General features: G+C 36.3%; 1 protein-coding gene across 6 annotated transcripts in view; it reads right to left on the bottom strand.

Annotated features, from left to right (window-relative positions):
* The window catches only part of SNRK (SNF related kinase), a 69,781-nt gene that overhangs the window by 39,993 nt on the left and 15,371 nt on the right, over window positions 1-14,417 (bottom strand). For 5 of the 6 annotated variants that reach the window (XM_033212247.1, XM_033212244.1, XM_033212243.1 and 2 more), the window contains one exon: window positions 10,507-11,201. The exons of the other annotated variant lie outside the window; for it this stretch is intronic. In XM_033212247.1, coding sequence (XP_033068138.1) covers window positions 10,507-11,095 — 589 coding nt within the window. In that variant the 5' untranslated portion in view covers window positions 11,096-11,201. The remainder of the gene's footprint in view (window positions 1-10,506; window positions 11,202-14,417) is intronic. 6 annotated transcript variants of the gene reach the window in all.

Below are 14,417 nucleotides of genomic sequence, written 5' to 3'. Positions count from 1 at the left end.
GACATTTGTTAGCATGCAACACACTGCAAAATATAGTGTGTTTCTGTCGTATCGACCTTCATTCCCAGACCATCATCAGGCATTACTGCTAAAAACGAAAATCACACTACACAGTAAGTCAGAAACACCCGTAATACTGGGATACTTGCCTTCCAGTTAATGAATAATATGTATCCATATTCAAACTTTTCATTTTGAAATAATTACAGATTCACAAGAGTGGCCAACAAAACAAATGGACAGTTAAGTTTCATGTATTCTTCACCCAGTTTCCCCCAACAGTAACATCGTGCTTAAATATAGTAAAATACCAAAACTAGGAAACTGACATTGGTACAGTCCACAGAGCTTATTCAGATTTCATCATTTCACATGTATTTGTGTATGTAGTTTCTATGAAATTTTTATCACATGTGGAGATTTGTATAACCACCAGACACAAAAGTGCTCTATCACAAGGCTCCTTCATGCTATCTTTTACATGCACACCGCCTACCACCATCTCTAATTCCTGGCAGCCACCAATCTGTTCTCCATTTTTACAGTTTTGTTATATCAAGAGAATTTTATAAATGGAATTACATAACATGCAACCTGAGATGATTGTTTTTGCCCCTTGGAATCCATCCAAGTTGTTGTATCAATAGTTTATTCCTTTTTATTGCTGCACAGTATTCCATGGTATGAATACACCACAGTATAACAATTAACATGTTGAAGGATAACACCTGGGCTGTTTCCAGTTTATGGCTATTATAAATAAAACTGCTATGAACATCCATGTACAGATTTTTGTGAATACAGGTATTCATTTCTCTGGGACAAACACCCGGTAATGCAATTGCATATTTAGTTTTATAAGAGCATATTTACTAGGCCGGGCGCGGTGGCTCAAGCCTGTAATCCCAGCACTTTGGGAGGCCGAGACGGGCGGATCATGAGGTCAGGAGATCGAGACCATCCTGGCTAATACGGTGAAACCCCGTCTCTACTGAAAAAATACAAAAAACTAGCCGGGCGATGTGGCCGGCGCCTGTAGTCCCAGCTACTCGGGAGGCTGAGGCAGGAGAATGGCGTAAACCCGGGAGGCGGAGCTTGCAGTGAGCTGAGATCCGGCCACTGCACTCCAGCCTGGGCGGCAGAGCGAGACTCCGTCTCAAAAAAAAAAAAAAAAAGCATATTTACTTTTATAAGAAACTGTCAAACTATTTTTCAGAGTGTGTGTGGTAGTGATTTCTCTCCTTATTCTTTTCATAATTGTTTTAGTTATTCTAGGTTCTTTGCCTTTCCAGATACATTTTAGAATAATGTTGTCTATGTCTATAAAAGCCCCGCAGAGTTTTGACAGGAATTATGTTAAACCTATAGATCCATTTGGGGAAGACTGGCATCTGTACTATGTTGTATTCCAATTCATGAACATACGTCTCTCCATTTATTTAGGCCTTCTTTGATTTCTATCACTAATATTATTTTTTCGTTAGATGTATTCTGTTAGATGTGTATCTAGGTATTTCACTTTCTTTAGCATGACTTTACATTTCAGTCTCTACATGTTCCTTATCAGTGTAGAAAAGCAATCGATTTTGTGTTGATCTAGTATCCTGTGATACTGCAGAATTCATTTGATATTCTAGGAATTTTTCTGTAGATTCCATGAGATTGTCTATGTACACATTCACATCATCTGAAAACAGAGACGGTTTTATTTCTTCTTTTCCCATCTTTATATAACTTTCAGTACTATGTTGAGTAAAAGTGATATGTGTACATCCTTGCCTTGTTTCTCAACTTAGGACGAAAGCTTTGAGTCTTTCACCATTAAGTAGGATGTTATCTTCAGGGTTTTTGTAGATTCTCTTCATATAAAAAGTTGATGTTCCTCTCTATTCCTTGTTTAGTTAGAGCAAGCAAAGAATAATATTTTAATGTAGGACAAAATACAGAGTATAAAGAAAAGATGTCTAGTTTTTTACACACCAATATGTGTGAGGACACACTCCATGACTCTAAACAACTTCCATTAAATGCTGAACTGCAAATGAGAAATGCTGTAGAGAATGTATATAGGCTTTTTGTGCATATTCAAGACTTAATCTAAATCCAAACATTTGCACTGTATCCATATGGAGCCATGTTTCAAGTAACTCAGCTTTCATTGATTACTGCATAATTGGTAGTAAGAATTAATGCAGAGACTGAATATTTCATCTTTGAAATAGTCTATAAACTAGGAAACACCTAACATAAAGGTTTTTAAATCCAGATCTGTAATATCCTAGAAGACTCCAAACCGTAGGTGAGATGATGAAGTTCTCAATACCAAATTTAATTCATTTTAACTTGAAAATAAGAATTTTCAGGAAAGTAGAAAAAGGTCATAAATAATGTCAGGGTTTTACAATTATTGAAAAGTTGTGAATCTATTATTTAAGAAACAATTTTCCCATTTTAGAGTTCCTATAATAATGAAGAAAATTTTAAAGTACAATTTTTTAAAGAGTAAGTTCTTTCCTAATGCTGCTCTGACAAAACCTTTATTTATCAAGAAATTCACTTGGAACCTCACTACAAGCAGGCCACCCCACAGGACAAGCAGCCATGCATCCATCAGTTTCAGCAGAGCCTGGTCGCTCAGAGCAAAGACATTACACTTGTCTTGGCCCAGCAGGCACAGGTTCATTGCCCTGTCTCTTCTTCCACTGTATAACCTGATGTGACAAGCAGCAATGAGTTCTCCACGGTGTACACCACTGCACTGCACTCTACCACAGTAATTCCACAGACTGCAATGAGAGATTCCAGGATTTTTCCCACAGATTCTTTTTCCCCCCCATCCTTTCTGACTCTGTGAAATCAACTTAATATACATTCTTGAAAGCTCAGAGAGCTGACTGAATCAATAGTGCATGAGCATGATCTAGCTACCCTTCCTCTTTCCAAATCCCTAGATATGAAACAAACAGTAGAAAGCAGGTAGGATCAGACTGAAAGAGGAAACCAGAGCCCCAAAATCCAGCCAGCAGGGGCTTCTGTGGTGCTCTTTTCTAGATGATGCACACTGGAAACAGGAAAGAACTGCACCCAGACAACCATCAGAAGGATTAACTGAGGACTAATTTCCTACCTTATAATTCTACACTAGCACCAAGCATGTCCACGTAGACATGTGTTTCAGGATTTTTGTAGATTCTCTTTATCAAGTTGAGGATGTTCCTCTCTATCGTGGACATTAGGAACAGAGAGAGAGGGATGGTGTCCAAGAGGTGTATTAACAACCTGACACATAATAAGACCAGATACCAGCACTCCCCAGTCAGCTGTATGACCCTGCTCCTCTCCCATATCCCCTAGAGTACTCAGATATCATATTCACAGCAAAGTATCTGGAAGTCTCAAAAACAGAGATGAACAAACAACGAACACCCCCAAGAACGAAAGAAAAATGAGAGACAGGAACCAAGTTCATCAAACAGAAGCAGCAGCACCCAAGAAAACCTGCTTAATGAAGCACTTTCGGAACTGTTAAGAAAAACAAAATATGCTCCACTGAATTAATGAAATGTAGTTCTACAAAGAAAATTAGTCTTGCATCAGACTTCTCACCGACAACTTTAAAAGCAAAAAGATGACAGAAAAATATCTGAAAAACATATCTTCAAAGTTGGGAGAAAAATGATTTTGAGTATTTCTATATCCAGTCAAATTAGCATTCAAATGTGAAGACATTTTAGACACACAAGGACTTGAATTTTTCAAAACTCCTCTCTGAAAGGGTTACAAACAAAACAAAGCAAAATAAAAATAATCCAAGAAAGGGACAGGGAGGCCAAGAAATTCATAAAATTAAGTAAAAAGTAAGTATTTATTACAGACAAACACAAGCAAACAAGAATGTTATTAACCAAAAAAGAAGTAAAAACAAACTGATTCTTATTTGTAGGGCAGGAGAAATAATGTGAAATCTAGACATTAAAGGTGGACACCAACACAAAAAGAAACAGATTACACATCGTGCAAACTACTGCGGGGGAAAGAGCAAAGAAAGCTTGCATAATCTAACAAACTATGGGAAAAGGTAATAAATAATAAGGCAAATGAAAACCACAAAATAAGACAGGACAAGTCCGAACACTCCAGTAATATTAAATATAAATAAATCAAAATCACCTATTCAAAGACTGATTCATAGATTAGACATGAAACACTGTTACACACAGGCATACCTCGGAGATACTCTGGGTTCTGTTTCAGACCACTGAAATAAAGCGAATGTTGCAATAAAGCGAGACACACAATTTTTTGTTTCCCAGTGCATAAAAAGTTGCGTTTATACTATACTGTAGTCTATTAAATGTGCAACATCATTATGTCTAAAAAAGATACTGTACATACCTTAATTTAAAAATACTTTACGAGGGGCACATGTTCTCAGAATCTCCTGGGGCTGTGTCACAGGCAAAAAATTAAAAAAACAAACAAATAACAAAAAAAACTTTTTCAAGACCAGCCTAGGCAACATAATAAGACCCTATCTTCACAAAACTTTAAAAATTAGCTGGATGTGGTGGTGCACGCCTGTAGTCCCAGTTACTCAGGAGGCTGAAGTGCGAGGACTGCTTGAGCCCAGGAGTTCAAGTCTGCAACGAACTATGATCATGCCACTACACTCCAGCCTGGGCTACAGAGGGAGTCCCAGTCTCAAAGAAATTTTTAAAAAAAACTTATTTCTAAAAAATGTTAACAATCATCTGAGCCTTCAATGAGTCAAGGCATAATCTTTTTGCTGGTGGAAGTTCTGCCTTGATGTTGATGGCTGCTTACTTATCAGGGTCATGGTTGCTGAAGGTTGGCATGGCTGTGGCTATTTCTTAAAATAAGACAACAATGAAGTTTGCTGCATCATGTGATTCTTCCTTTCATGAAAGATTTATCTCTGGCATGTAATGCTGTTTGACAGCATTTTACCTAGAGTAGAAATGCAGAACCTCTTTCAAAACTGAAGTCAGTTCTCTCAAACCTTGCCACTGCTTTACCAAACTTACTATGTGAGTTTACATAATAGTCTAAATCCTTTGTTGTCATTTCAACAATATTCACCACATCTTCACTAATAGAATCCATCTTAAGAAACCATTTCTTCACCTGCGTTCATGGATTTTAAAAAATTAAGATTAAAAAAAAAAACAAAACACCACTTTCTTTGCTCATCCCTAAGAAGCCACTTCTCATCCATTCAAGTTTTATCATGAAACTGTAGCAATTCAGTCGTATCTTCAGGCTCCCTTTCTATTTATCTTCCTATTTCCACCACATATGCAGTTATTTCCTCCACAGACTGTGAACCCCTCAAAGTCAATCAACTTCTTCCAAATTCCTCTTAATGTTGATATTCTGATCTCCTCCCATGAGTCACGAATGTTCTTAATGGTGCATCCTTTCCAGGTTTTCAACTTACTTTGCCCAGATGGATTGGAGGAATTACTACCTATGGCAGACATACCCTTACAAGATGCATTTCTTAAACAGTAAGACTTGAAAGTCGAAATTACTCCTTGATCCATGGGCTGCAGAATGGATGCTGTTATCTGCATGAAAACATCATCAATTTCCTTGTACATCTCCATCAGAGCTCCTGGGTGACCAGGTGCATTGTCAGTGAGTGGTAGTATTTTAAAAGGCATCTTTTTTTCTGAGTAGTAGGTCTCAAATAGTGGGCTTAAGAAATTCAGTTAACTATGCTGTAAACAGATGTGTTGTCATTCAGGCTTTGTTGTTCCATTTACAGAGCACAGGTAGAGTATATTTGACTTAATTCTTAATGGCCCCAGGATTTTCTGAATGGTTAATGAGTATGGCTTCAACTTGAAGTCACCAGCTGCATTTACCCATAACAAGAGTGTCAGCCTACCTTTTGAGGCACTGAAACCAGGCAACGACTTCTCTCTAGCTATGAAAGTCCTACATGGGATCTTCTTCCAATAGAAGGCTGTTTTAGTTGTATCAAAAATCTGTTGTTCAGTGGAGCCACCTTCATCAATTACCTTAGCTAGATCTTCTGGTTTCTCCATCAGCACTTGGTGTTTCATCTTGTACTTTTATGTTATGGAGATGGCTTCTTTCCTTAAACCTCATGAACCAAACTCGGCTAGTTTCAAACTTTTCCTCTGTAGCTTCTTCCCCTCTCTTCGCCCTTAGAGAACTGAAGAGAGTTAGGGCCTTGCTCTGGATTAGGCTTTGGCTTAAGGGAATATTGTGGCTGGCTAGATCTTTCACCCACACCACTAAAACTTTCTTCATATCAACAATAAGGCTGTTTCACTTTCTTACCATTCATATGTTCACTGGAGTGGCACTTTTAATTTCCTTCAAGAACTTTTCTTTTGCATTCGCAACTTGGCTGTTAGGTGCATGAAGCCTAGCTTTCAGTCTATCTTGGCTCACCATGTCTTGCTCGCTAAGCTTATTCATTTACGGCTTTTGACTTAAAAGTGAGAGATGTACCACTATTCCTTTCACTTGAACACCCAGAGGCCACTGTAATTAATTGGCCTAATTTCAATATTGTTGTGTCTCAGAGAATAGGGAAGCCCAAGGAGAGAGAGAGATGGGGGAATGGCTGGTAGGTGAAACAGTCGGAACACATACAACATTTATTGGTTAAGTTTGCTGTCTTATATGGGTGCTGTGTCTGGCACTCCAAAACAACTATAATAGTAACATTAAAGATCACTGATCACAGATCACCATAAAAAATAAATAACGACAAAGTTTAAAATATTTTGAGAATTACCAAAACGTGACAGAGAGGCATGATGTGAGCATATGCTGTTGGAAAAATGATGCCAAGAGACTTGCTTGATGAAGGGTGGTGGTAACCTTCAATATGTAAATAAACAAAAAAACTGCAAGATCTGAGACATGCAATAAAGTTATGCACAATAAAATGAAGTATGCCTTTATTGTTTAAAAGGGATAAATTTAAAGCAATGACAAAACAGACTTTAAGGCAATATGTATCAAAGAGTATACTTTTGTATTGATAAAAGGTATAACTCATCATGTAAAATATATTAGAAACTTTTAACATCTTTATTGCCAATCAAAGCTTGACAATGTCATGTATAAAGCAAAGAATGGTTAAATTACAAAGTTCACAGATCAGAATAGAAGACTAGCATTATTCTCTCAGAAAATGACAGGTCAGAATAAAAACATGTAAGGGTACAAAGGAACAAACTGCATAATGCATAATCCTAAGTATGTATAAAAACTCCAACTTTACAAATATTTTAATCACATTAGTCACCATGGTATGAATTACCATGTATCAAGCCACAAAGAAAATCTAAAAATAGTATCCAAAGCAGAAACCAATTGGGCATAAATTAACTTCAGAGTACTAAAATTAGAAGTTAAAAAACAAAGAGAAAAATAAATCTATCCATTTTGAATTTTTAAAAAGGAACACCTTCCTAAATAATCTTTCAGTTAAATAAGAAACCAAAGATAAATTTTAGCAATGAACAACAACTGCAGAGTGAAACCCCTAGGACGTCCTCAGAGATTCTGGGAGAGGGCATCATATAGCATCAAATCACACAGCATTAAAGTTAAAGATGTACACATCAGATATTGCCAAATTGTCTTCTAAATAGCATTAATAAACCATTTGTTAGAAATCAAAGACACACAGAAATAAGCTTTTGATACATGATGCTATTAAAAAATAGAAAACCTCAAAGATCCTAGAAAGAATAAAGAAAAAAAAGACGTCTAAAACAAAAAGTATAGTTGATAAGTAAAATCAAATCTGATTTTTTGAAAAGAATAATAGACAATTCCTCAGCGAATTCTCAAGGCAGAGGACCAGCATACTATAAAACACTTATTTTAAAAAAAAAAGAAAGTTTTTTTATTTAGTAACATCTCAAAATATAATGTCTGATTTTAATTTTTGTGTATGCTCATTTTAGTAAACATTTGTGAAAAATCAGACTACTTTTGGCATGATAAACTAATAGTACATTAACAGAAAGACACCTGTCCATTTTTTAAAAACAGCAATTCTATATTTCAATCACGCATCACACAATATGAATTGAAATAACTATAAATAATGAAAATGAAAATGTTACCCATGAACTCCACCCAAGCCTACTTCACCAACACACGGTAATCATTTATCAGACTGGTGAACATCTTCCCAAGTGGTTTTCTTTTCCTTTTTTAATAGCTTTTTAAAAGTTTTATTATGCAATATTTAAGATATAAGGAGGGGTAAAAGGAACATTACAATGAACCCCTGTGTACCCACCATTCAACTTAGAAAATAAACATCAACAATACAGCTGAAAGTCTACAGATATGCCTGCCCCTTAGAAGTTACCTATCTTGCTCTCACGCATTCTTCAGAGTTTACTACATGTAATACACGTGCACATACTAGTAAATAATATATGACACTGCTTTGTATGTTTTAAAATTTTATATAAATGTTGGCTGGGTGCGGTGGCTCATGCCGGTAATGCCAGCGCTTTGGGAGGCCGAGGCGGGTGGATCACAAGGTCAGGAGATCAAGACCATCCTGGCTAACACAGTGAAACCCCATCTCTACTAAAAATACAAAAAAAATTATCTGGGCGTGGTGGCGGGTGCCTGTAGTCCCAGCTACTCGGGAGGCTGAGGCAGGAGAATGGTGTGAACCCGGGAGGTGGAGCTTGCAGTGAGCTGAGATCATGCCACTGCACTCCAGCCTGGGTGACAGAGCGAGACTCTGTCTCAAAAAAAAAAAAAAAAAATTATATAAATGTTGTATGTACTCTTCATCAATTTGCTTTGTTTCCCTTAAAAAGTATGCTTGAGATCCAATCATGTTGGCAAAAATGTTTAATTTTCACCATATATAGAATTCAATATGAATACTGAACAAATTATTCCCCTGCTGTACATTCAATAATGCTGTTAAAAACGTTCTTTGAAAATCTCTTGTATACATAAGTGAGAGTTACTCCAGAGTGCATATGTAGGAGAGAATTGCTGGGTTACCAGATGTGTACATCTTTAACTTTATCAGATACTGCCAAATTGTCTTCTAAATAGTGTAAGAGTTCCTGACAGTCTATGGTCTTATCAACACTTAAGTTTTGTCTGACTTTAGTTTTTCCCAATGTGAAAAGTATGAAAGAGTATCTTATGTTTAATAGATTTTAAAGAGTACCTTATCTTTAATAGGATACTCTTATTAAATTTGCACTAATGAGGTTCAAGAGTTTTTCATGTGTAGACATTTGTGTTTCTTCTTCTGGAAATTCCTGGCTTCACTGTCTGATTAGAATGGCTCCATTAATCAAAAATCTCCACTCACATATTCTAAGGAAAGACTTCAGTGAAGTCTAGTTATCTGTAGTAGGCAGAAACCGCTCATTAACCCTTTCTTTTCCAGAACATGATAGTCTTAACATGAAAATCAGTGTCTTGGTGCACAAAGTATTCAACATAACATCAACACTCTTCAACGTTAAGTGCACCTTTGTCATTAATCCTTTAACCTGCATTTCAAGTTACCACAAATGCATGCAGAATACTTACATGTATGAATCTGACATCATGTGCATGTAACATTAGTACATTTTTTCCAAGATTAAACTAACAGAAAGCTGACTGCACCTTCTGATCAACAAATCCTTAAAAAAAATTAAGCACAAATTCCTACATGAACTTCAAAACAAATACAATCCCAAGAAGACAAAGTTGACACAAACTGAAAGGCAGTAAATACTTTCACCACAAATAGATAAATCTTGACAAGTGAAAGAGCACAAAGTGTGTGGAGAGGGAAAGAAGGCAGTTAGGAATGTCAAAGGTACCACAATTCCAGAATCCACCATACAGAAAGCCTCTGTATGCCAGTTTCCTATTCTGAACAATGAGATGGACAATAACAACCCCACAGGTCACTGTGAAGAGTAAACAAGATAATATGGGAGTGCTACACCTGTACCTGATTCAATTCTATATTATGGATAAAAAATGAAGCAGACAGGTCAAGCATTTGTTCAAGTTCACAGTTAATAAATGATTCTAATACCCAAATTATTGACACTGCACTGTAATATTTACAGTACCTTTCCAATATGGGTCTCCAATGATTGTTAGAGGATATGCACAGAGAGGAGATGGCTAAAGACAGCCACTAAAAGAAAAATCTAAGGTAAGAAAAGCATTGGGACCTTAAGAAAAAAATTACAATGAGCAGAAAAGAGATTACCTTAAATGGTAACTTACTCATTTTCCTTTGTACTCACAAATATACTTTAGACATGTGCCATCTAAAGGTTGAAATCAACAAATTGCCAGCTTTAGGAATATACAGCATTTATGAAACCCAATTTGCTAGTTAAGGCCAATTAAATTCTCTAGACATCATTTTTAGATAAACAACTGATTTGACCAACTCTAGCTGGCAGAATTCAAGTGGCCAAATACTGGACTGAGGTTACCTACCTACTGCAGGTGCATCATACTCATCACCAAGCAGAATTTCTGGAGCAGAATATGCAAGAGATCCACAACTTGTAGTGAGCTTCTTCCCTGGTTGAAATTTGTTGCTGAACCCAAAGTCTGTCAACTTTACAAGACCTTGTTTTTCAAAGAAGACTACATTCTCTGGTTTTAAGTCTCTGTGAACCACATGGAGTTTATGGCAATAAGATATAGCATGAACTATTTGAGCAAAGTACTTCTTGGCCAAGTCTTCGTTAAGACCCTCCTCATGTTTCATTATATAATCAAACATATCTCCTCCATCCCCAAGTTCTAGAATAAGATATAGTTTGGTCTGGGTGTCAATAACTTCATAAAGGCGGACGATGTTAGGATGCTGCACTAGTTTCATGCATCTCACCTCCTGGAAAAGATGACCAGTAGCTAGAGTGTCCAGTTTTGTCTTGTCAATAACTTTTACTGCCACCTTTTCACCCGTAAAGACATGCCTGGCAAGTTTAACCACAGCAAAATGGCCTCGACCCAAGGTTTTATCCAGATCATATAATCCAGCAATCTTTCCATCATACCCTCGCTTAAATCCCGCCATGCTGGTCCAACAGAAGAAAAAATATTTAGACTGTTTGAAATAGATCTTCTCATATAAGAATATCTGGTGAATACAAAAAATTCATTTTCAATGTCGTCATGGATATCTACAAAAGAAGAAGAGAAACAAAATTAAGTTTCTGTGACTTTTCTTCACAAACTTTAAAATCAGTTCATTTTTTGTTTTTTTCATTTTAAGAGAAACTTGAAGAAAATAAATTGAGATATAAAATGAGTCAGGGTCATTCATAACAACCTATTTCTATATTTAGACTTCATATTACAAAGACTGAGAATTTAAATACTATATTAAATTTTTGCAAACTGAAAAAAAATTAGTTCATTGGAAGCAATTTTTTGGTGGTCAGTAATAAGAAAACTGGCAAGTTTGAGAAGTATGTTTAAAAAACAAACATTTTCTAAATGTAATTTTAATTAGTGTCTTAAAAAATAAGGCGGCTGGGCGCGGTGGCTCAAGCCTGTAATCCCAGCACTTTGGGAGGCCGAGACGGGCAGATCACGAGGTCAAGAGATAGAGACCATCCTGGCTAACACTGTGAAACCCTGTCTCTACTAAAAATACAAAAAACTAGCTGGGCGAGGTGGCGGGCGCCTGTAGTCCCAGCTACTCGGGAGGCTGAGGCAGGAGAATGGCGTAAACCCGGAAGGCGGAGCTTGCAGTGAGCTGAGATCCGGCCACCGCACTCCAGCCTGGGCGACAGAGCGAGACTCCGTCTCAAAAAAAAAAAAAAAAAAAATAAGGCAAGAGTTGACAAGGGAAAACATGAAGAATAAACATTTGGACAGAAACCCAACAACTTTTCAGTTTCCCCAAGACCAACACCACTTCCTTTAAGTGCAAAAAAAAAAAAGAAAGAAAAAAAGAAAAAATCCATTCTGTGAAGGTTTCTCTAACTCCTTCTCTCCTCAATATCTCCAGAGCACCTTGGGACACCTCTATTTTATGTGGTCGTATTCTACAGGTATTCGGGTACACCATCTCCTCTATGCTGACAGCAGCAGGTTCTCAGGGATTTTCTATTCTCAGATTCTGTTTTTTTTCTTCTACTTTCCCCCAATACCTAGAACAGTGCTTACAAATAGCATGTAATCAAAACTGTCTTATTACATTTTGAAATGCAACTTTTTCCAAAATGTTTTGGAGGTAATTGTTTGCTCTTGCATCACTATTGTTTAGGATAAGCACCTGGCACACAGTAGGTGCTTAACATATTAGTAAACATATTAACATTGACTTTTTAAACTTATAACTGAACTTATATAAATTTTTTGAGGGGGTTCTAGGTATGTAGTAGTAGGTACTTAATAAATATTTGCTAATTTACTGGTATTCATCAGTTATGCTGATTTTTAATGATCGTTTTCCAACTCTCAATCACAACCCAGCATAACGTGATTATATTCCAAGAGTAAAAAGGCATGCATTCTTACAGATGATTTAAAGATCATTTGGTTTTTAAGAACCACATTTCATACTGTACTTAAAATTTTCAACTTTTATAATAAATGAATAGAAATAGGTTCCCCATAAATTACACTGACTCAGAAAAACAAACATGTATAAAATTAAACAAGATGCAACTTTATATCTCACAGGCTGAACCCTCACTTTTTTTTCTGACCAACATTTAATAGAACTGAGTAACAAAATCCAATGAGGAATATAGCAACCTCCTAAGGCCAGCTCTCTCCCATTAGTCAGTATCTATCCCTTTGACGAAGCTTTTTCTACGGCTCTCAATATACAGCTTCACATTTTCAGTTACATATTAAGAGCATTAATTATTGAGTCCACTTAGATAAAAACATCCCAAAAAAATGAAATTTGACATATAATGGGTAAGATTTTTTTTAATTTTTAAAAACTGTTATTTATTCTTATTTGAGACAGGGTCTTGCTATGTTGTTCAGGCTGGTCTTGAACTCCTGGCCTCATGCAATCCTCCTGCCTTGGCCTCCCAAAGTAAAAAGATTACAGGCTTGAGCCACCGTGCCTGGTCAGTCAGCACTGGTCTCATTTTTATAGCTAAGGCAATAGGCTGCACTAGGTACAAGTGACATTAACTGCAAAAGCTAGGATTCACACCTAATTAATAAATTTCAAAGTCCACATTCTTTATAAACATTTGGCCACTCTAATCAATGCCCCATTTTGGATAATATCATCTTAAGAGTTAAAATACTAACTATAAAAGAAGCATAAAGTCACTTTTATATTTATACCACTTCAGAAATGATCTGAATCACATACCTAGAACCCCCTCAAAAAATTTATGTTAAGTTAAATTACAAGTTCAAAAAGTCAATGTTAATATGTTTACCAATATATTTTTTGCATTTTGGTAATTATTGTAATAAAAAATAGCACTACCATTTACTGAATGAGTACACACCAGTCACATGCCACATACTTCACATCATCCTCATTCAATCCTCACAATTCCCCTCGGAGACAGGAATTATTAACCCCCTTTTTGAGGCACAGTAACTTGGTCTAGGTCAAATGGCCAGTGTGTAAAAGAGCCGGGACTGAAACCCAGGGCTGTCTGACACCAAAGTCCGTGCTTTAAAACATTATGCTACGCTGTGTTTGCAAATTGATTTTAGAACCAAAATTATTAATCCTGCTATTAAGATTTTTAAATAAGAAACTGATACAATGCCTAGGTGTTGGGAGGTGGGGGAAGCAAATTTCTTCTATATGTATATTATCCCTGTCATCTGAACTAGTAACTTTAATGACAGGATTAACAGGAAAATCCAAATTGAAAGACCTTGCTTTATTTGGACAGTAGTTCCCCAAAGAAATTTTAATTTGGTATATTTAATTTTCAAATATAAAAACTCTGGGGGGGAGGGCAGGAAACTAACTTTAAATATTTTAACTTCAATTAACTATAAGGGCAATAATTATGCTTAAAATTCTACCCAAGTCTATGTTTCTATTGCATAAGCTTGCAAATGCCACTTTAGCTTTTAAAACACATTCCTTCAGGCTGCCCCCAAGTTATATAATTTTGTTCTTTTCATCTATCATTTTAGTTTAGATGTGTTCCTGGAAAGTTACATAAATCAGATTTTATAAATGAATCTGATTTTTGAAAACAAAACTGTTTTTATTACAAAAATAAATGAAAATGTTTTTTCTTTCCAGAGCCTCAGACACCCACAGATAAGTACTATTAAACCTTAATGTTTCTCTTCCCAAACCTGTGCCAACAAGAGGGCATGGTGAAATAATTTTTAATCTACAGCAAGCTCATGGGAAAGAATCTAATTGGTATCTTCACAATGAGTACCCT

The sequence above is a fragment of the Trachypithecus francoisi genome, unplaced genomic scaffold (assembly GCF_009764315.1).
Source record: "Trachypithecus francoisi isolate TF-2019V2 unplaced genomic scaffold, Tfra_2.0 Lachesis_group0, whole genome shotgun sequence".
Taxonomy (NCBI): domain Eukaryota; kingdom Metazoa; phylum Chordata; class Mammalia; order Primates; family Cercopithecidae; genus Trachypithecus; species Trachypithecus francoisi.
The sequence above is the reverse complement of the archived record's forward strand: the minus strand, read 5'-3'. Positions and strand labels throughout refer to the sequence as shown.